The sequence below is a fragment of the Grampus griseus genome, assembly GCF_964374135.1.
Source record: "Grampus griseus genome assembly, chromosome: 9".
In the NCBI taxonomy this organism is placed as follows: domain Eukaryota; kingdom Metazoa; phylum Chordata; class Mammalia; order Artiodactyla; family Delphinidae; genus Grampus; species Grampus griseus.
Genome location: NC_139003.1, coordinates 73669252 through 73692448, shown reverse-complemented (window position 1 = coordinate 73692448; position 23197 = coordinate 73669252). Strand labels below are relative to the sequence as shown.

The window sequence follows — 23197 nt, the reverse complement described above, 5'->3', positions numbered from 1 at the left end:
ATATTCACAGATCCATGCCATCATTCCAAGTAATTTTAGAATGTTTCCCTCACACAATAGAGAAACTCTATTCCCATTAGCAGTCACTCCCAAACTCCTGCCCCCTTGTCCAACCCCTGGCAACCACCAATCTACTCTCTGTCTCTATAGATTTACCTATTCTGGCCATTTACTATACATGGAATCATAAAACATGTGGCCTTTTGTGTCTGCCTTCTTTTACTGAGCATGATATTTCAAGGTTAGTCCACATTGCAGCATGTATCAGTAATTCAATCCTTTTTATGGTCAAATACTATTCCACTGTCTGAATATATTAGACATGGGAGAGCAAAAAGATCTGTGACTTACTGATGTCAAGGGCCATATGTTTTTCTACCACTCATGTTCAAAGTGGAGAAAGTTAATGAGATTTTAAAAATCTTTATTTAATGGAATAACTATTAACATTAGCGTATCAGTCACCTGTAAAAAGATGTCAAAGAAAACCAATAAACCAAGCAGGCTTAGCTTGAGGTAATGTTTTATTGGTAGAACTCAATTGCAAATGTGTGTACTAAAAGATTCAGACCTCTGTTATCTAACAGCTGCCCTGAGTTTATAACAGATCTTAGGAAAACCACTGAGTCCATGGCTATACCCTGAAAAACACACAGAATCCATCACTTATTCCTTTCGGTAAGCTAGAACTACTGTGTGAATGATGATTATTCCCCTTTGTTGTTGATTCCATGTTTAGTTAGTCCTTACTGACCACAAATAAAGATAAAATCCCCCAAAGCTGATTCTGAATATTTCAGTTAGAATTTTGGAAGAAAAGGATAACTTGCCTCAAGTTCCTTGACAAGTCTGTTAGCCAGTTCGATAGTTTTGTTGGTTTGGTTCACCTCTTCTTGACACCGGACTTTCTTGGCTATTGCTTTTTCAAATGAAGCTGTGAGTCTGCTCAGATTTCGATCCAAATCCTACAACAAGAGTCAAAATTAACTCATGAGCTATTTGTAGATAAAGTGCAAACATTACAATCGTCTTGAAACACCTACGACCTGAAGGTAAATGAAATGAGCCTCTTTCCCTCCTTTGACCTTTGCCCCTGAGAGCACACACATTAGGGAAGAAATGTATCAGGGCTACCAGGCAGTTTTCTCGCCTTCCTCCTGCACTGGGCAGAGTGTAGACAGCGACCAGGGTGAGTGGATGTGCCCTGCTGACTCAAGCACACCCTGCGTGCCCTGTCCCCTCTCTTGTGCCTACACCTCACCCTCCATCTTTGTTAGGGATGACGGGCATCTTCTGGGTCTCCACCTACTGACTCTCTTTCCACTTCTCAGTGGTCTATAACTCAGGCGACAAAGAGCCCCTTTAGACCTCAGCAACCTGACCTGGCTTGGCCAACCAGATTTTCTCTTCTGGAAACTTGGGACTGAAACTCAGAGGTATGTCACTGTCTTTAGCATCGTAAGACCCAGGAAGATGTGTACGTTTTGGAGGGCTTCATTTAGAGAGTGACCATCTTCCACCAGGGCCATGGGAAAGCAGGGGAAACCATTCCTGAGAACAAGAAAGAATGAAAAGATAGCACAGTGAGAAGTCACACAGCCCTAAACACGTTCCCGGCAGCTTCCCATTTCCTGGATCTCATGCCTCCTGAGACCTAGTCATACACTTTTTTACCTCAGAGTTCCATGAGTCATCCTGGTCTCCTTTTTGGCTGAAGGTTTGCTATGTGGGTTTCTATTATGTATAGCCAAAAAAGCCTTGACTAAGATATCAAGTACTTAGGAGACTCCTTACTATATCATCTTGCTACCTGCAAGTTCTAACAACCGTAAGTAAGATTTATAACATTGTTTTTGTAAATACATGCAAAGAGACTTTAATAAGTAAACTTGTAGTACGTACCATATTTATAATTTAGAGACTGCCGCTACTTGTCAATGACCCAATTATTACATTATTATTTAATTTATATCATTAATTAAAAAAGAAAAAAGTGTGCATCATATTTAAGGTTTACAGCCGAAATAGGTCAAATTTATGAGAAATGGGAGGAGATATTACACATTAACGGTTAGAAGTCAGATAAAAATGAATAATACCTGGAGGTATATTTTAGGTTATTGAAAGTACTTGTGGTTTTATAAAACACAGAAGCTCATGTAAACTCTGGTATCAGACACCCAAGTTCGTATTTGGACTCTGCCATCAGCTAAGGAGCCTCAAGGTGGGCTGTCTACTTAAGCTCTCCATGCCTCACTTTCATCATCTAAAAAATGGAAACAATAATGTTACCCAATTCATGGGGTTGACCTAAATATACATAGAACTAAGGTATAAACTCTTATACTGGTTCCTTTCGTAAAGTTGGGAAGGGGAGCTGGGTCTTGGGAGACCACAGGCTCTTGCACTTGTTTCTCTGCCTCTTGTGAAGAGGCATTGACAGCTCTTGTTCTGGACTATCTTCTGCAAGATGTTTGCACAGCAAATAGGCTTAGGAAATAGAGACAGTGTTTCTTTCAGGGGCAGAGGACAGATTTGCTTCCTGACCAGAACACTAAAGAGATGTTTCCCTGTGGGGCAAAGGTTGGGCAGCTTTACTCGCTGCCTTCTTTATATGGGGCATTTTCTAAGCTTGGGATTTCTCAGCTGTGACACAAACCCACTGTGAACAGCCTCAGCTGGTCCACTGTGCGTCACTCCCACGGGAAATGGCAGACAAGGGAGCTGAGGCACGCACGAGGCTCATGCTGCTTGCCGTGCTGTGGGTAACGAAGTCCTCTGCTCTCTGACCCACGCATCCCGTGTCTCACGTCTTCTACCGGCATCTATGAAACTGTGGCAGGTAACCTGGCAGCCCGTGAGTAGGGTAAAATCTTGGTCCCTTCACAGTTCCTGACAGGCCCTGGCGTTTCAGGTTCTAGAAGTAAATGGAGTGAGGAAGGAGGGGCTTAGCCCGAACACCTCAGCCCACCAGACACCCTAAAAACCAGTGTTCTCCAACTTAAGTGTGCATCAGAACCACCTGGAGGGTTTGATCAAACCCAGATTCCTGGCCTCCCTGCCTGAGTTCCTCATTCAGTGTGTCTGAGGTGGATCTGAGAGTCTGTATATCTAACAAGTTCCCAGGCAACACTGATGCTGCTACTGGTCGAGAGAACACACTTTAAGAAACACTACCCTAAAGAGACCGAATTTGGACTTTTTCATGGCCATTCGTAGGCCCTGTATGCTTGAAAGACAAGATGGCCTTTTTTCCCCTCCAGCTCAGCAGTTTGTTTTTTTCTACTCAACCTTCAATATGAGGCCATCTTTTAGTCTGAAACTAGAGATAAAGACTTGAAAGAACAAAAACACAGAGACTAATACTGGTTAACAAATGCATTTCCATCACAGCATAAGTGCTGAGAGACACAGCCTTGCTTTTCTAGGTGAGATGGCAACAGGAGGCATAAGACAAGAAGGAGGGAAAGTCCAAGAGGGAGGAAAAAAGAGAGGCTGAAGGAGATGAAAGCAAAGCTAGCAAAAAACATCATTTCACCTGGGCTCAAACCTTGATTTGATTGTGTACCAACAGAAAGACTCTATGCAGAGTTTGTCGTTGACTTTGGCATGACCAGTCTTCATAGAGACTTTTTTTTTTTTTTTTTTACTTCAGGGTGTAGTGTATTTCCTACAAAGGGCATTCTCCTATACAACCACAATACAACCATCAAAACCAGGACATGGGGGCTTCCCTGGTGGCGCAGTGGTTGAGAATCTGCCTGCCAGTGCAGGGGACACGGGTTCGAGCCCTGGTCTGGGAAGATCCCACGTGCCGCGGAGCAACTGGGCCCGTAAGCCACAACTACTGAGCCTGCGCGTCTGGAGCCCGTGCTCCACAACAAGAGAGGCCACAATAGTGAGAGGCCCGTGCACCGCGATGAAGAGTGGCCCCCGCTTGCCACAACTAGAGAAAGCCCTCGCACAGAAACGAAGACCCAACACAGCCATAAGTAAATAAATAAATTAAAAAAAACAAAAAACAACAACCAGGACATGAACACTGACACATTACTACCATCTAACTGAATGTTGGAGGGAAATGCAGCCAGAGATTCTGCTGCATTAATAACTACTCTCTGGAAATCCATTCTTGGAAGGGGGATGGAAGGGACCAATCTACATAAAGACATTGCTACTGTTACTCTGTCTTCTTTTCTCTGTGTCTGCAAACTTAGTTTTGCAGCTTATTAATATAAGAACCTCTGCTTCTACCGTTGGTCTTTGAAATCAACTGAGGTGAGCAGTTCTTTTCAGCTCATTGCAGGCTGTGTCCAAAAGATGACTAGTTCCACAACCACAGAAAGTCTTAACTTTAGAATCACACATGAGCATTCTCATCACTTTTCCATGAACATTAACTTGCTTCTAATATTTACACAAAGCCATTAATAATAGATGACAACATTTTTCTAAAGGTCTTAGTCAAGTTAACAGTGAGAGCTTTGACCAATGAATGAAGCTAAATTTAATAAAATTAATATGTTTTTCCTAAATTTGTCTAAATCAGCTGTCGTCGTTGACAGTCGTGGCCCCAGACATAATCAGGCCAAGTTCAAGTCCTGTTCTATAAGAAGCTGGGCTTGGCTGCGTGGCCACTGTGAGCACCAGAGCCCAGGTGCAGTGATGGCGGAGTTCACCTGCTCAGAGACCCATGGCAGGATTTCCTCCAAGATGGGAGCATCCTCCTTCAGGTCTGCCCTCAGCTCCCACTGCTCCTTATTCTTCGCACTCCCATTGGACAACCTCTCTACACACATGATCTTCACGCCAGCGACTCCCAAATCTATGTTGCTGAGCCAGGCTTCTCTTTCAAACCCTAGTTCTGACCCCAAACATCTTCACTTGGGTTTTCTACACAAAGAGAGTGGGAACGAACATTTATGAAGCATCGACTGTGTACAGCACACTGAATAGCATCTCGATCCACCAGAATTTATAGGTGGGAAGCAACAGAAACCACCTCCAGCTAATTTAGGCTGAAGGGAACTTCCTCAAAATGGGGGAGCTCTTCCAAGAAAGTGAAAGGCAAAGAACTACACATAGGCTCCCGGAGCTCCAGGGAGACTTGGGAATAGCAACTCTTGGAAAGTTTCAACTGGACACTGTCTCTACAATGCATGAACTCTGTTTTCAGTTTTATTCTTTGGCTGATGATTCAAATTCTAGAGCCGGGGGTGGGGGGCAGGCGGGGAATCAAATCGGCAAAACTTGGACCACATACCTAGTCATCAGCCGTGACAGGAAAAGGTACCCTTGGTCAAAGTCCTACCTGAGTGTATCCAATGAGGAAAGATAATTCCCCAGAGATACACCAGGATGTTATCACCCAAAGTAGGTAGGACTGGATTCTGGGGAGCCCCAAATCACAAATGCCCACCTTGAGAGTTAGCTGTTATTATCACTATGTTACGGTTAAGAAACTGAAGCTCTGAGGATTTCCCTAAGTTGCCAGGGTTACACAGCCTCATCGCTCTGACTGCATTACTGCATGCTACCTTGTCAGGCACCTCTAACTCATCATCTCTATTCTGTACGCCTCCCCCTCCCTCTCTATCCTGTCAGCAGCCTTGAATCTATCTCGCCGGCTCCACTGTGGCTGCTCCTGCCTTAGCTGAGGCCCTAACAGGACCCACTGCAGTGCTTCTAGTTTGTCTTTCTGCAGCTAGACCCCCTCCCTCCAGCTTCCATTCAGTCGATGAAAAGTGAGTCATTAACGTACTAAGATCTTTCCAACGCCCAATACCACAGGTCAGATGAAATTTAAATTCTGCAGCACGAAAGGCAGAGAAGGCTTTTGCTCACCTTTTGCTTTTGCTCACCATTACTTCCTGCTATTCCTAACCTTCCCCCAAACCCCCATCTTCGGCATCTGGCCTACTAGGACTCTTCAAGACTACCAACTGCTTCTTCCCTCTTTTTTTCATTCTTTACCAGGAATACCTTTCCTGACCTAGTTATCCTGGTGACTTGCAAGTAATTTTCACAGCTCCTGTCAAGTACACCTTCATTATAAAACTTTCTCTAATTTCTCTGGGCTCTTTTCTGGCACTCCTACTGCACTCTAGATATAGTCATATATATACTTATAACACTGGACTACAATGACTGGTTATATATTTGTAAAAACAGTCATGGTGATAATCTTTGTAGTTAGTGTTTTCTAAGCACTTACTATATGCCAGGCACCATGCGAAATTCTCAATATGAATTCATATTGATTACTAAATTCTCAATATGAATTCATATTGATTACTAAATTCTCAATATGAATTCATATTGATTACTAAATTCTCAATATGAATTCATATTGATTACTAAATTCTCAATATGAACTACTGTCATTTTATCCTCACGATCCTAAGAAGTGGATGCTATTATAATACCTCCTTCACAGTTGAGAAAAAAGAGGCTCAGAGAGGTTAACTAACTCGTGCAGGGCAAAACAGTAAATACTGGAGCCTGGATATAAACCCAGGCACTTTGGTTCCAGAATCCTTGCTTTTTAATCACTGTGGGCTACACTCTTTCTACTTAATTAATACATAGTTAATTAACACTTGCAAAGTTTATTAACGCTACATAGTTAATTAACGCTTGCAAAGTTTCTTAAGTGCAGAAACCATCAAAGTTCCCACTTTTCCAGCTCAGTGTCCAGCATACAGCAGATACGGAATATGTACTGAAGGAGAATATAAAGGAATACATCCATGAAAGGTCAAATTCCTTCCTGTTTGGTAGGTCTCCGAGGTGGTCCTCTCTGAAAGTGGGATCCTAAGGCGGGGAGGGGTTCCATGTCTCGGGAACTTCTTCAGCGTTAGAGTCTGCACTTACCGCCAGCTTTTTCCTGATAGCCTCTAGTTTTTCAGTAGCTGCAGCCAGTTCTAAGTTTGCTTGGGCTAACGCTTGCCGTCTGGGCTCCACATCACAGTAGACCTGAAAAGCCACGTGGGGGTTATTTCACGAGGTAATAAAGATGGCAAAGACAAGTAATCATTCAGTCTTACGTTTGCTGGAAGCTTTACAATTAAAATCTCTATGTGACCTAGAAATTTGGTGTTTATTCTTAGCCATGGTACTACCTAATGGCAGAACAAAAATCCCCCCAGCCTACCAAGTCCTCTAAGCTTTCTACTGTTTATTCATTTATTCTGGACATTAGAGTTACAAGCACCTGCATAAAATGCTATACACGTCAAATACCATTAAGATACTAAAATTAGTTTTTCATAAAATTTGGAGATAATCCTCATATCATCAGAAATTGTAGTGTATAGGAACTACAGCTGAAGGTGGGATCAGGTCTAGCCTTTAAGGCAGAAAAGCTGTGTAGAGAAATTCTCTGAACCCAGAAAGGAATGTGGGAGATGTCCTCACCCAGTATTAACCACACTTTCTTTTCTAAGTTCCTGGCCACCTTAAATGTTATTTGAATGAGTGGTTTAAGCATTTGAGTGGATCAATTATTCTCCTGTTGGGGAGAGAGAAAGGAAATTAAATTTTACTTCCTATTTTATAGCAAAATGACACAGAACACAGCCACGGTCTAGCTCTGGGCTCATCTTTTCACCTAGGATGTGAGGCCAGCACAGCGGTCAGGTGTGTCATTATGGGGAGAGGCTGCCCATCAGCTGTGATCTGCCTGCAGTCTTGCCTGATACAGGCTTCCACTAAAGAGATGGAGAGACTGACAGGGTCCTATTCCTGTGGGTCTCCCGTGTAAAGGACATAATCCAATTTTCTGAAAATCATTCTGGGAATGACACTGGCATTTCCTCAGCAATTCCATCTTTGGGTATAACACACAACCTCCCAAGACAAAAAGGAGACAGTTCCTCCCAGTGGAGGGCCATGTACTGTTCCCTTTTTACATCTAGTCCTTTGCAAAGTTCTTGGGACATAACTGACGGACACGTATTTGATAAATAAATATAATTAATAAATAAATATAATTAATCTACCCAACATGCTTTTATCTAATCAAATCAAATTAATTGCTGCTATTTGATCTAAAGAAGCTACTCACTCGGGCTTCCCTGGTGGTGCAGTGGTTGAGAATCTGCCTGCCAAGGCAGGGCACATGGGGTTGAACCCTGGTCCAGGAAGATCCCAAATGCCATGGAGCAACTAAGCCCGTGGGCCGCAACTACTGAGCCTGCGCTCTAGAGCCCACGAGTCACAGTTACTGAGCCCGCGTGCCACAACTACTGAAGTCCGCGGGGCTTAGAGCCCGTGCTTCACAGCAAGAGAAGCCACCGCAATGAGAAGCCTATGCACCGCAACGAACAGTAGCCCCTCTCACCGCAACTAAAGACAGCCTGCATGCAGCAACAAAGATCCAACACAGCCAAAAATAAAATAAATCAATTAGTTAAGTAAAAAAAAAAGCTACTCACTCTACCCTAAAAAAAGATAGTTTCCAACATTTCAAATATCCTCCTGTAGAGAATTCTGTTTAATCTGACACTTTCATGTCTCATTCTTAGAACTTTATCTTATTCAGATAATGTTAAATTATTTTACATTTTTTGCTGGCCTAGAAATTAATATATGTACGGCCCTTCCTGAATAACACCCGTAAACCATCTGATCACAACTGATATACCTCATAGAACTTAATGATGTTGATGACCCAGGCACAGAGACCAGCTGCTGCAAAAGATTTGGTCCGAATCAGGTTTGGGTTGAACTCCGGGTCTTTCAAATACTGTTCATTCACCACTTTTAGACAGTTCTCTGGAATGTGCTCTTTGTCATAGTTAATTAACGCTTGCAAAAAATCATCCACCTGTAAGGCAAAAAGACTTATTGCAATGAGCCATTTGGGTGGCAGAGAAAATTCCAAGATCAAAAGTTAAAATCAGCTTTTAGGACTCACATTACAAAGGCAAAATTGGTTTGACTTTTTCAGTGTTTAGAGTATAAAGTTAGAATTAGCAATGGACACTTTTAAAACCCCTTCTATCCCAGGGTAAAATATTCAGTCCCTGCACAGGAGGCATTCACATTTTGAAGAAAAGAAAAAGAAAAACACATACCCCAAAATCCCTTTGCTTCACCTTCGTGTACATTAGTAACATTTTTCCAGCATAAGACATCCATGTAATTTTCTCCCTCCTACACTTAACTGCTTTAATAATTTTGAAAATAATTAGCACCCTTCCAACGGCTGCTGGTGTTGACTTAGATGTGCTACAACCCTACGCTAATCTCCAACTTGGCAAACAGAAATTCTAAGTCTAGAGAACATACAGCAGGTTACACTTAGCAAATAGGAAGATGTTTTTTTTTTTTTTAGCAGTTGGGAATTTTATAGCTTTCCTCTTTCTCCTCAAATTGTATGTTTTTTCAAAAATTTATTTTTTTGAAGTATAGTTGATTTACAATGTTGTGTTAATTTCTGCTGAACAGCAAAGTGACTCAGTTATATGTATATATACATTCTTTTCGTATTCTTTTCCATTTTGCTTAATCACAGGACATGGAATATAGTTCCCTGTGCTATACAGTAGGACTTTGTTGTTTATCCAATCTATATATATAATAGTTCTTATCTGCTAAACCCAAAGTCCCAGTCCATCCTTCCCCCACCCCTGCTGTCAAGTATAACCACAGAACTGAACAGAGAAATTGTCGGGATTTTCATGTTGCCGGGCTGCCTGATACCTTTCCCATGAAGACTTTAGCTGCCTTCCAACTCCGGTCTTTTGGCACTCTGCCCCGGGGAGCCAGAAGGACCATCACGGCTGCAGTAACATTGGTAACTGCATTTGGAGGGTTGGGAAAGGCTTTCAGCTCAGTGAGATTGACCTGAAAAAAAGCACACACACTCTCAAGACCAGGAGAGGTCTGGTTTCTCAAGACCAGCTGTTAGGTCATCAAGCTGGTCTTCAGTGGATGGTCTTTTCCACCCTCTCCTTTCCACACCAGTCTCGGTTGGGCAGTTTTTGCCGCCCACCCGGGGGTCCCACCACCGTGGAACTCCAGGAGGTTCAGTGTTTGCTGGGTGCTTTTCTGGTACTTCGGAAACATCACTGCCCTTTCTGGCTTCCAAGTAAATTTATCTGCCTGATCTACCAGTCCTGCAGAGCCTTGCACACTGAGTCCAGGGAATTTCATAAACATATAGGTTTTAAGGTATTTATGGGTCTATCCCACCTATGGAATATATTTGCCTTTTAACCAGGCCCTCCCAGAAACAGAGTCCCTTAGTTCAGAGTCTCTTAGTTTTGTTTTTCTGCTTTACATGCACAAAAAACATCTTCTATTACACTATAATGACTGTCAACTGGGAAGATGCCCGCATAGGCTGAACCTCCTTTCTGCGTTCCTCCTTAACCTCCACAGGTCAGAATCTTGATTTACTCAACAGATGGTATTCATGGGATAAACCACCAGTATCAGGACAAATACTTTGGAGCAAGCATTAGTATCTATAAGAAGTATATGTAGGTTCATGATACATGTTTTTTTAAAAAGGATTTCCTGTGAAATTTCCTGAGCTGTATTATACACTCTTGCTTATAAAGCCTTATCAAATGTTGAACCTGATTCTCCTCCATTACCATAAACTGGCTCTTTATTTGGGAAATGACTGCAAAGAACAGAAAGGGTGTGAAAACAGGAGCAAAAGCAAAAACTTAAAATATGCTAATGCTAACTGAGAGCTGGGTAACCAAGATTCTTTCATCATTTATAAATATACTGAGCTTTACATTTAAGTGATATTAATTTATTTTGACTGAGTATATAATAATATCTTCAGAGGAAAAGTTGCCAGTGCAAAGCACAAAGAAGAAAATAAACATTCTAGTGCTAAGAGGAAAACAGAGAATTCCATTACTCAGAAATAATCAGTTACTATTACTCTTTTTTCCCAATTTTTTCCTATGCACAAACATATTCTTATAAAAAAACGTTACACTAAATCGTATTTTATAATCTGCTTTATTCACTTAATACATCATGAACAGCAGGATATTTGAATGCAGAATAATCACTCTTCCATCATGGTATACGTATGTTCTTTTAAATTGTTCAGCTTTATGGTAATACTATAAGAAACATCCATGAAGGAAATCATTCGCTGTTCACAGTCAAAATTACCTCCTTCAAAAGAATACTTAGAGAAATGAATTGAATATTTCTTTGAAGAGCAGGGAATGTCTGGATCCTTCCCTCTTTGAAGCTGAATTTAAGATCCTCAGGCCTAGTAATGCCCTAGGATTCACCCCAGAGGCCTAGTAGAACCCAGGGGCAAGACCAGCTGTAGGCTCTTAGAATGACATTGCCCATAATTCCATCTCTCCTTCTGACCATCACAGATTATTTTCTCTTATGGGAATTCGAATACCTAGTGAGGTTTTGCTAATAACGTGAAGCCAAGGAAAAACGGTGTGGGTCAAACCTAGGTGTCTTTGATTCCAGCCTGTTGCCCTTTTCCTGAGGGTCTCTCATTAATACTATTTTTTTATATCCAGAGGAAGTAGAGAATCCCTCACTTGGTTCTTAAAGCAACACATAATATGAATCACTGGATTTGGGCCGAATCCAATTGCTAACAATAGAACTGCCTTTCATAAGAGTATAAACTGCATGGCACTGGAAGTATTCAAAAGGAGACTGCTTGTTGGGGTGAAGAAGGACAAACTCCCAGATAGGAAAGGAAGGTCAACTACAATGATGACCTCAAATATTTGTTTCAACTGTAACATTTAATGGGACTTTCTTTCCTTTTTCAAAACTCTTTGGTTGCATGAATTTCACCCTTAGTTCAGTTATTCAAACTCTAATAACCTCCAAATATTATTTAGAGGAAACCCTGAGCCAAGGAATCATCCTTACCCTGTTGAGTGTATTGAGAGCAGCTGTCGCGGCCACCAGAGCGGGCTCAGCCTTAAGTAAGTCGGCCTCACACTCCTTCTGTTTCTGGGACACTTCAGTCTGAATAGCTGTCACCTAATCAAAGAGGAAAAACACAGAAACCCACATACACAAATTATCATCTCAGATATCTCTACTGAAAAATGCAGGCTGCCTCTGAGGCACTGTTCAATAATTCGTCTGTATTTGAACAGCGGAGGAATTTGTTGTAGAGACTAACTTCCCTTCAGGTACAGTGTATACACAAAGCTTTGCACACACACAAAACACACAACACAAATGGAATCAAATATCAAAATGCTCCAAGACAGGCTCTACCTTAGTTACAAGGTGCCACTAATAATAAATGCAAGATTAAGCAATTCCTCTGTTCTTCAGTTTTCTTTTTCAGCAAGTCCTGAACAAGCGAAAATCCAAGCTGGCTCAGTAACCTAGACCACAAAATATTTTTGCTAAAATTCTCTCACTTTTCCTTACATTTAGCTTGCCTACATTACCTGATGACTCACACCTACATTACCTAAAGGTCACGTTAACTAATTTTTAAGAATAAATGTGAAGCTTTTTTGTTCACCTGGCTAGAAGATGTTGTTCTATCCCATGCATGCTTAATCACAGAAAAAATTTTTATGAAGATTAATTCTTGGTTTCTCTAAGGACCTGGTAAGAAACTACAGCTGCAACAACCCAGGTCTATCCTTGGCAATGGGACCGTGATGTTTGCTGTCCGCTCTACTGTTGAGGGTCCAGGGACACTATTCACATGCCAAAGAGGGTCTTGCATTAGCCCCCTGGCATGAACACATATAATATGGATATAGGGAAGCCATGTTGGTAAACTCGAACCAAGCCAACATAAGAACCTTTGGGGTTTCTATCCTCCTCCCTTTAGAACACTGATAGAACTCGAATGTCCAGGAACAACAAAATCTTTGTCCTCAGCAGAAATGTGACTTTCAAAGCTGTGGCGCTGGGCACCAGGATCCAGTCAGCATATGGGATGGTTGCTGACGTGATGGGGATTGTGAATGATCAAGTGTGAACAAAAGTGCATTCGTTCAGATGTGTTTGGATTGAACAGGTTTAAAACTGTACCCATAAACGTAAACACTGCTCACAACAAATTTTGTTGTCTACCACAGCTTTATTAGCAGAAATTACCCTTCTCCTGATTAACCGTTATTCTGCTATGTACTGCACCTTTTATGAACATAATTGGTCCATGGTAGATATGTGACCTCTGGCCAATACTTACGGGCTACGGTTAACACCTGTAAGGAAACTCTGCGTGCTTACAGAGAACTGGTCTAAAACCACAATCCTCAAAGCTGCCAGGAATGGACCATGAAAACTCTAAGGATACTATTATACATTTTCAATGCGCTGGAGAATACTGCTACGGATGAAACAGAGACTGTATTTGAGTGAGTTATTACATCAGGCTTATTTATTTTCCTTAAGGATATACTAAATCTACACATGTTGTTTGTGCCCATTTGTAATAACATCATTTCAAACTGGACTCAGGATCATGGTTTTTTAATACCTAGAGAGTATTTCTTCTAAATGCTATTTCTATGAGACTGGGGTCATAGAGTCTTCTCCCTCTAACTCCTTTACTGTTAATGGAGTATTATTCCTTTGGGTAATTTTGATAAACAGAGCAATTTAGAACATTTAATAACTAAAATCCCACAAATGCAAATGAAAAAAATACTCTAGGGGCTTCCCTGGTGGTGCAGTGGTTGAGAGTCCGCCTGCCGATGCAGGGGACACGGGTTCGTGCCCCAGTCCCCGAAGATCCCACATGCGCGGAGCGGCTGGGCCCGTGAGCCATGGCCGCTGAGCCTGCGCATCCGGAGCCTGTGCTCCGCGACGAGAGAGGCCACAGCAGTGAGCGGCCCGCGTACCGGGAAAAAAAAAAAAAAAACCTCTAGGTTGGTCAACTTATTTCTTATTCCCAATCCCTCTCACCCTAAGTGCAACTACACTAGAGTTGTGAAAATGCTTTGTATCTCAGGGACTTGGGAAGCCTCACTGTGCAATTTCCTCTGCCCTCTCCCACACCAAACAAGGTTCCTGTGGACTGGTTAGTGAGGCCCAACCTGGAGAAGGTGGAAGAGCTACACAGATGGCTTAGAGTATGTGCTTTCCCTCTACCATCGTCCGTTAAAGCAGATTTGGAGACTGTCCCATTCTTGGGTACACCAGAATTTTTCTGCCCTCTGCTAGTCAAAAGCTCCTTGCAGATGGTTCATGAAATTTAGTGGCGGTCACAAGAGGATAAAGTCACAATAACTGCTTGTTTTGGGCTGAACTGTGTCCATTCAAAATTCTCAGGTTGAAGCCTTAACCCCAGGACCTCTGAATGTGATCGTATTTACAGAGAGGGCCTTTAAAGAGATGATTAAATTAAAACGAGCCTGTTAGGGTGGGGCTTAATCTAATCTGACTAATATCCTTATAAGAGGAGGAAATCTGGTTACACACAAGAGTTGGCAGGGGTGTGTGCACAGAGGGAAGGGCATATGAGGATACAGAGAGAAGGTGGCTGTCTGCAAGGCCAGAGAGAGAGAGGCCTCTGGAGAAACCAAATCTGCCAACACCCTGACCTTGGACTTCCAGACTCCAGAGCGCTGAGAAAATAAATTTCTGTTGTTTAACCCTCCCAGTCCCTGATATTTTGTTATGGCAGCCTTAGCTAACAAATACACGGCTCTCACCTGTCTTTAAGAAATTCCTGATGGTCCTAAAATTCAGCCCCACCCATCTTTAGAAAAGAAACATTAAAAAACTGAAGATCATTCAAAATCAGGGCGGATGTCCACCTTTTGAAGAGATTATATGAGCTCTGCAATTTGGAAGGCACTTTCACTCATGAGGATTACTATTCAACAAAGAAAGCAGTTTGAAAGGGATCAGAGGATCCTTAGAATTTGGAGCTGATAAGTGAAACAAAGATGGAAGATCTAATTTTCACGAGCTTAATGGTGCTTCTGTTACCTGAGGTCACTGCTGGCAATGCCCATGATTTGAACAGTCCTCGATGATTTTATAAACTTGAAGCAACAATTTCAACCAGCTTCTCTACATGGGTTGTCAAGATGCACAGCAAGACAGCCTCTAAACCCCAATATTTGTTTAGCCATATCAAATGTGGCAACATACTTTTGTTATTTTTTAATTACTTCTTAAGTATTAAATCTTGAGACCCCAATTTCATAGAATCACAGAGACCATATACACCCTTTTTTAATAACCACATAGAATCTAGCACATTGATGAACATATGACCAATGTGAGCCCATAGCACATACTTGGTCTTGATTAATTCCTTGACTCTACATAGTTTAATTACAAATAGATTCTCCTTCCATTACCACCAACTTAGAAGAGTTCTTTCTACCATAACATCACTTGACTTTCATCATAGCCTTATCGCTAACCCTAAATACCTTGTCTATCAACATGTCACTTGTCTCCTGTCTTTCCCATTACAATGTAAGCTACGTGCAGGCACCTTGCATATCATATACGTATATCCTCAAGAACCTAGAAAAGTGCCAGGCAAAAAAATAGGTGCTCAGACAATATTTGTTATTTATAACTAAATTAAGCCTCATGGATAAAATGAAAATAATTTTAAGTATTATTTTTATTTCTTGGTACGGATTAGATATACAAAATACTATGTGTCCTTTCCATGTTTGGAGAACTTCACGAAACAACCTGTCAGATGAGTTCTAATTTGCTAAAACATTTTTCCCCGTTTGTGAGGATAATTTTGACTTAGAAAGTCACATGCAAAAATGTGAAAAGTCCTCCAGAGTACTTGTCATGTTTTAAGATCTGTAGAGATGGGTTATGATATAGTAATTATTGGAGTATCACAAATTTGTGTAATGCCTGAAAAACATCCCCTGGGTGGAATTAGCTTATGATAATCACACCATGTGTGAGACCTAATTACTTAAGATAAAAATATACTTTTAAGGATATCTTCCATTTACCTGAAACTCAATGGAAATATTTATTACCAGAATTAGGAATCACATGCCTCTCGGCCATGCCAAACATGCCTTATCTTTAACTTCAAAAATAAGTTTTAAAAAAATCATTAATTTAGCATTTTGACTTTCACTATGCTTTTAAAGTCTTTAGCTGTGCAAGTTAAAGGCAAACATGCTCAATACACATTACAACAAAAGGAAAACAACTCAACTGCCTATTAATGAACGGCAACATCACTGGTAAAATACAGATATTTTCTCATATCGTTAATGCAGAATAATAGCATAATGGCTGCTGATTCCCAGGCTATGCGACTCATAATTTACATTTTTTAATTAACTAAGCCCTGATTATAATCTTTTGTCTAAAATAAGATAACTGACCTTGCACATATACAGTCATTCAATTTTTAAACAACTATTTAGTAATCATTCTGTTTGCTATAGTTCTTTTGGGAAGTGAGATACACAAAAATAAAATACCTTCTACTTGGAGCTGAAGTTTTGGTAAGAGAAGATGACAATATAACATATTTATTTCAGAATTACTGGAAACCCAAGTACAAAGAAAGCAGAAGCTATATAATCTTAAAAGTAATTGTTTCCAACAATAAAACATCATACAGAATGCCAGGGCCTCCACTGACTGAAAAAGAACAAATTTAGCTTAGGATATAATAATAAACTCACGTTGTGTTATTAAAATGCAAAATTCGAAAACCGTCTTGCAAAGTGACGGAATGGGCTTTGTTAACAATTGAGTTGTTCAATTTGCCTAAAAACTGAAAAGCTTTAGAAACCTCCGGAGGTGACTTCCTGACCTTTACTGTATTACAAATAGGCCTGATGTTCAAGATCCACATCCATTATATGCTTGAATGAGCTCAGTATTTATTGTTCTTTCATATCATTAAAAGAGCTAAAAGGTTGGGAAAATGCATAATGTAAAGAAAGGTCAAGTGGTAATCACGGTGTGAAATGCTGTTATATGTGTAACTGTAATAATTCTTTAGATTTTACGCTCCCTGGAGAGGAAGTTGTTCAAAACTGTTCACCTACAAAGGTTTATTTTGTGCTAAATATAGCTCTGTACTCTAAATGGTGGAATTAGCCTGACCTTTCTCTCTTCGGTATCCGCGATGGCCTTTTCCCGGCTCACTTTCTCCGTCTGAAGCCCGATCTTCGTGATCAGAGCTTCAGCATCGTGATTTCTCAGTTGTAACTCAGCTTCTTGAGAGGCAAGTCTGGCTTTCAGATCCCCTACCTAAAGGAAAAGTCATGACTTTGAAGAAACCTGTGTCAATAACAACAAACATCAGATATAGCTTATTTTTTTAAGTGAATTCAGGGGTGCCTAGCAATTCCTATCTTGGTTTTTCTTCTACCCTGATTTGACTTTAATTCCTGTGAAAAAAATGCAGCCCCTGTGTTTTAAAAAAAAATGCATTTCTTTTTAAACACAGGAATCAACAGAATAATGTTTTCGAATGGTTTTGCGGAAAAAGTCATTAACTTAATGTCAGCGCCAACCAGACATTTATCTTCTCAGCTCAGGGCAGCACCACCAGCTGTCCCCACCTGAGCACATGTCACCCGAGCATGTGTCATTCATGCCCCCTGTGGGGTATAAATATTACTGTTTGTGTGTGTGTGGGGGGGGGTTTAAATCACAAAAAAAAATCACAACCATTTATTTTGACTCCATTGCTAAAAACACTTCAGGAATTTCATCTTGTGGAACCACACTCCACTTCTATATCCAAGGATGCCTGTAACCTCCCCGCCAACATGGGTTATTTACACTCTACCCTAAAAGGCACAGCTGGTACTGTGACTGCTACCTGTACTACTAGAGTTTAAGCTAAGACTGATTCTTTTAGCCTCTTTATGAACTCAGGGTCACACTGCACAGTGGTTTGCTTCTCTCTTCTTTTTAGCCGTGTGAAACTAGTCACATGTTAGGCCACAATCAAAATCATCATCCAAGAGATTAGGAGGAAACTTATTTCAAGCCCTGATTTCAGTCTCTAAGGAAGCTGTTAAGTCTGAAATATCGAAAGCAACTCAAGCCCTGGATGCGAGCCTTATGGATGAAGAGAATTCACTTGGGCTCTCTATTATGACCTACGCTAAATCTGCAGAGGGGCTACCTGGCTAAAGAAGGGGTTTAGGGCTTTGCTGCAATTCATGAACAGCGCTACGGTTTGGACATATTTCAGACGGCATGGATATCCAGCTCTGCAGGACTGCTGCAAGGGCACACGCTCCAAGATGAAGACATCTTGCTCTGCACACCACCTGATCTTACACTGTCAGGCTTTCTGGTTGTCCACATAGGAGACTATGCTTCCTCTCCAAAATAAATTAGATATTCCAACCACATGCACAAACACCTAATGGCAAGAACTCATCAGTAGTCCTTCCATCAAGACCTTGTGTATCTTCTCAGACTTTCTGCCTATTGTTTATAGCTGAGGGGGAATAAGGAAACCCCAAACAGCTGTGAACATGGCAGGCACCCCCTTTCTTTCTTCCTCTCCCCAACCCCCAGCTCAACAACACACAACTGAGATGACTGTCAGGAAACCACAGACTTTCTCTTCTTCTTCTCTGTAACTGAGATGCTGCCACCACTGAGATGAACCAGGATGCTACTCCCCGTGCTTTAGTCTCTGTCATTTGGGGAGAAAACTCTCGCAGTGTGGCAGAGGCCCCACCGGTATTGAGTTCACTTTAGCCAACACTGTCATTTCCTGGGGCAAAGTCAACAGGCTCATTTTGGGTCATCCTTCAGAGGGACATAAATGCTCTGGGATACAGATCTCTTCCACTTTTAGCTTAACAGGACTCCTAGCAAAAAGTCTTTACTAGGGAAAACGGTTTTGATTCAAGTGAGATGGAACTGGAGGGACAGGGAAAGGGAAGACAAATGAAAGAGAAACAAGGCAAAAAGAGTAAGATAAAACATTTATAAAAAGGGAGAGCAAAGAAAGACATTCTTTGAAAGTGAAGGAAAAGATGCACATATAGGAATATATTCTTTGGGGGTTTTCCAGCAACTATTCTTTGCAACACTCAGTCTTGGAAACTGTCGTGGAAACCTCCTCACTCCGGTTTCTCTTTCCCAATCGTGGTCCATCTACTCACTGCTCAGCACAGATCACAGTGTTTCACCGAAGAGCCATTCCTGGTGTATGAAATGAAGGGGGAAAGAGGCAAGTGATGCTCTGGCCTTCAGACATACTTGAAGGACATGGCCAGAGAGTCCTTCAGGGTGAAAGTCACCAACATACACTCCCCCAACCAGGTTCTGTCTCATTTCCAGCCTAGGCATGGATGGGCCACCAGTACTCTTGGGGGGAAAACTGGCCCAATTTCTTGAAAAGCATATGGGTGTACAACCTGATGACAAATATTCTGAAAAGGCCCTGGGAGTTTCTGGCCTTGAGGTGACCACCAGTGAGGATTGTTTTTTTCCTCTAGCTCTAGAGCCTGGCTGGCCCATCTCCAAAGTCTTTGTCTTCTCTCATTCTAATTCCTTTTACCAGTCACAGAGAGGCAGCTTGGAACTATGGGCTTTACATAGATCTGGGCTCCAACTCAAAACTCACGGGCTCTGTGGCCTTCAACTCTTGAAGCCTCATGTGTAAAATTTCAGTAGGAACACCTACTTCATATACTTGTTTGATTTTTAACCATAAAATCTGATAATATGTGTGCAGACCCACACGGGATTAACATCCTATGCAAATTCCCTCCTGATTGACTCCAGGAGGTTAGAGGTGCCATCCTTCAAGGTAGTGGAGGCGTTATGGTTGAGGATGAAAGCAACACTGGATATTTTCACCTAAGAGAGATAGTGGCTAAAGAGAGCAGATCAGACACCAAGGCCAGAGAAGACTGCTATACTTAGGGACCCCAATCCCAACACCCTTCATCACAGCATCGGCCAGGAAACGCTGCCTTCGCTGGGGGTTGAGAATCTGAGACCAAGAGGGATCTGATTTCCATTGTCCTGTGACAAAGTTCCTGATGATAAGCCCAGAGCATCAAAGCAGTGGAAGAGGAGAGGGGAACCAGCTGTGCCTGTTCTGTTCAACATCTCGACACTGCCCGGCACGGAGTCAGGCCAACAACGGAAGGGCTCTCTCCAAACCAGCTGTGATGGTGTAACTGGCTGATCCCTTTTCAGCCTTAGGAAAGCAGGAACTGTGTGTTCTCTATATCATTAAACTGTAAATTTTAGCACGATGCATCTTATACAAGTAGGTTAAACTGCTGCTTCAAAAGCAAAGGTATTTTTTAATTTTAGGCGCGTTGATTTCACTCAGTAGTAACATACCCGGGTCATACCTGAGAGGCTGTGGTTTGTAGCTTCCGGATGCCATTCACCAAGTGCTCTTTCTTCTGGGATATCTCGTTTTGTTTCTTCTTCAACAGGTTTTTAAACAGTGATATTTGTTCCAGAAAACTCTTTGGGGTGGTATAGTTGTGTCTTCTCTCATTCTGGTAATACTTGGTACTCATTTCATTTACGCTGGTGTGAACGTGTGCCATGAAGAGGCTAATAGAATCTTTATCCAGGGGCTGAAACATACACATGGCAATTCACATGAAATTCTCTCAAATGAAAACAAAAATGCAAATTTATAAAAGAAGAAAAATCAGCGAAATTATGCAGTATTTATTTTCTAAAAGCCAGAACAGCTTAGTTTCTAGGAAAACTTAGTCTTTCAGAGATGTCCACGGGATTGGAGAGATGACAAGAAACCTTCCAGCTTAGTAACCTCTTCTTGCCAAGTAGGCCAAAGGATTTATATGTGCTCCACATATCAAAACCAAAAGCCAAGATGGAACACAAGCACTGCTTTTCACGACTTGATTTTTATCAAGCGTGTGCAAGAGAAAAATGGAGAAACTGAGACACAGTACTCAGAGAAGTATTTTTGGTGTTGCTTTCAAGCTAAACGTCAGCCAAAGAAAACCAACAGTCACTGAAAAAAAAAAAAAAAGGTTAAACTGAGAAATACACAGTTTTATAAGAACCCATGTGGAAACAAACTGGAGGATAAGGTATAAAAGTCACTGCTCCTGGGAGAAAAATAGTATGATTATATGTATTCTCATTTGAAACAAACAAAAAATTGAGCAACTCTACTTTGAAGACTTACTGGAGAACCCCCCACTAGACATTCTTTCCATTTTGTCCTCTCTGACTTCTGAAGTAGTTCCCTTTTTAATTTGTGGAGTCACATCTCCCACATTTTAATGATTATTTATTGCATTCTGTAGGAGATGAACCAGGTTCAATTAATCAACGGGAGCCTAAAAATCAATTAATATGAATTAAATGAGCTACACCAACTCTTAGGAAAGTCACACATAATTTACCAAAGTGTTGTCAATAAAGCTTAGACAGCTTTGGGGAAATTGCACACAAGTGGCTGGTGATGCAGTTAAACGTTTCAGACCTGCGCCATTAATATCACAACCTGGGGTGCGAGGAGAGACAGGCCGATTCTTGTCAGAGAACGGCTCCAAAGCAATTTCTAAACACTTGGCTCTCCAACCTCACGGAAAACGCTTGACTGGGTTTAAAATATGTACATACCAGACTGTTCTGCATATTAAAAATCTATTGCGCTAGTAACGAAAATGTTTTTAAAGCAAAAGTTAAATACAGAATGATACAAATCCTGAATATTCTTTGTTTCTACTAGATCTGAGACGTATGTACATTACCAAATAGTGAATTCAGAATATAAATTTATAAGGAAGTTAAGCAACACCATATAAGTATCCCCTTAGGGATTTTATTTTTTAGAGAACTTGACTACAATATAAACATGGGCAGAAATTTACGCCTGTCCTGTGTTGTTTTAATGAGACTAAAAGCCAGCATGTATATTTCTAAAATATAAATATGTCCCCAGCCAAGTGCAACCTCCTTGCAGAAAAGAAAAACAAAACAAAACCTGGCCTCTGCCCAACCATGATCCTATGAGGAGGCTCCTCGGCTGCCCTGAAAAGCTTTCTTTAACAACAGTTTCATTTGTAAATCCCCGATGGAAGAAGTAGTTTCCGGTAGAGCTAGAAGTGGCCAGAGACAACTTGTCTCAATGGGGCAAAATAACTATTGTTATCGGACTTAACAAAATGGCACAGCATGGGAGACTTGCAGAGCCAGGGAGCAGCTGGTTGTAATTCACACTGTTTTTCAGAAAACTCTAATCGTTCCAGAACAGACCTCTTTGATGACTGGTCTTCCCTGCATTCTCAATTTGTCACTTTCTCTTATGATAAGGTCAGTAGTGACAGCACTTCCTGACATTAACAGCTGTGGCTTTTAAAAGGGTCATTGTAGAACTACTAATTGCAGTAATTTCATTAGCATAAATTATTTATTCTGCCATTCATTTATCTCCAGTTTTCTTTTGGGGGGGTGGCAGTGTGGGGTGGGGGGTGACCCGGGAGGAGATGGCTGCCTGTGCTGGTGCGGCTACAGTAATGGGGATGCGATGCTGTATTTTCACTTTTAGAGCTGGGAGTGGAGAACCTCATTCCTGCTACATTTGGCCCCTTAATGAAAACCGGTTGATCCCATTTGTAGTCAATTTACAGCCAATCATGGTGAAAGCAAAAATAAAAATAAGCAAAGTGCCAGTATCCAATGGTTATAAATCCAAGGTTTCCCCACTAAGATGCTTTGGAAAACACTGCTGAAGCCAATGCATAATCGAATGCAAAGAAGAAACTGTTTTTTCCTCACATTAAGAAAAAGTGTTTAATTTCTACTCTCTGTGATGGCTCACTGTAAGCATAGAAACACAAACAAACCTCTTCTACTTGGTGTCCTGGCTCTCCAGCAGGGGCAATCGCTGCCACACCAAGTACCCTGGCCACCTGACTCTTCAAGCAAATGCCCAGCATGTTCCCGTGGTTGAAAATGACAGCAAAATTTGAATGAAAACCAACGCCTGGGGGCCAGAATGAAATCAAACACTTTAAGTGTTACATAGGATTTTACCATCGTTTCCCTTTCAAGTTTTTTTTCTTTTTTAATAAATTTATTTATTTAATTTACTTATTTTTGGCTGTGTTGGATCTTCATTGCTGCTCGTGGGCTTTCTCTACTTGCGGCGAGTGGGGGCTACTCTTCGACGTGGTGCGCGGGCCTCTTATTGCTGTGGCTTCTCTTGTTGCGGAGCACGAGCTCCAGGCACGTAGGCTTCAGTAGTTGTGGCACGTGGGCTCGGTAGTTGGGG

General features: G+C 41.4%; 1 protein-coding gene across 1 annotated transcript in view; it reads right to left on the bottom strand.

Annotated features, from left to right (window-relative positions):
• Positions 1–23197, bottom strand: part of DNAH11 (dynein axonemal heavy chain 11) — a gene marked incomplete at both ends in the record, with an annotated part of 314762 nt that overhangs the window by 86262 nt on the left and 205303 nt on the right. The window contains 7 exons of the mRNA XM_082661925.1: positions 831–965; positions 6874–6975; positions 8645–8827; positions 9706–9849; positions 11884–11997; positions 17050–17196; positions 20286–20519. Of these exons, the coding sequence (XP_082518051.1) occupies positions 831–965; positions 6874–6975; positions 8645–8827; positions 9706–9849; positions 11884–11997; positions 17050–17196; positions 20286–20519 (1059 nt within the window). The remainder of the gene's footprint in view (positions 1–830; positions 966–6873; positions 6976–8644; positions 8828–9705; positions 9850–11883; positions 11998–17049; positions 17197–20285; positions 20520–23197) is intronic.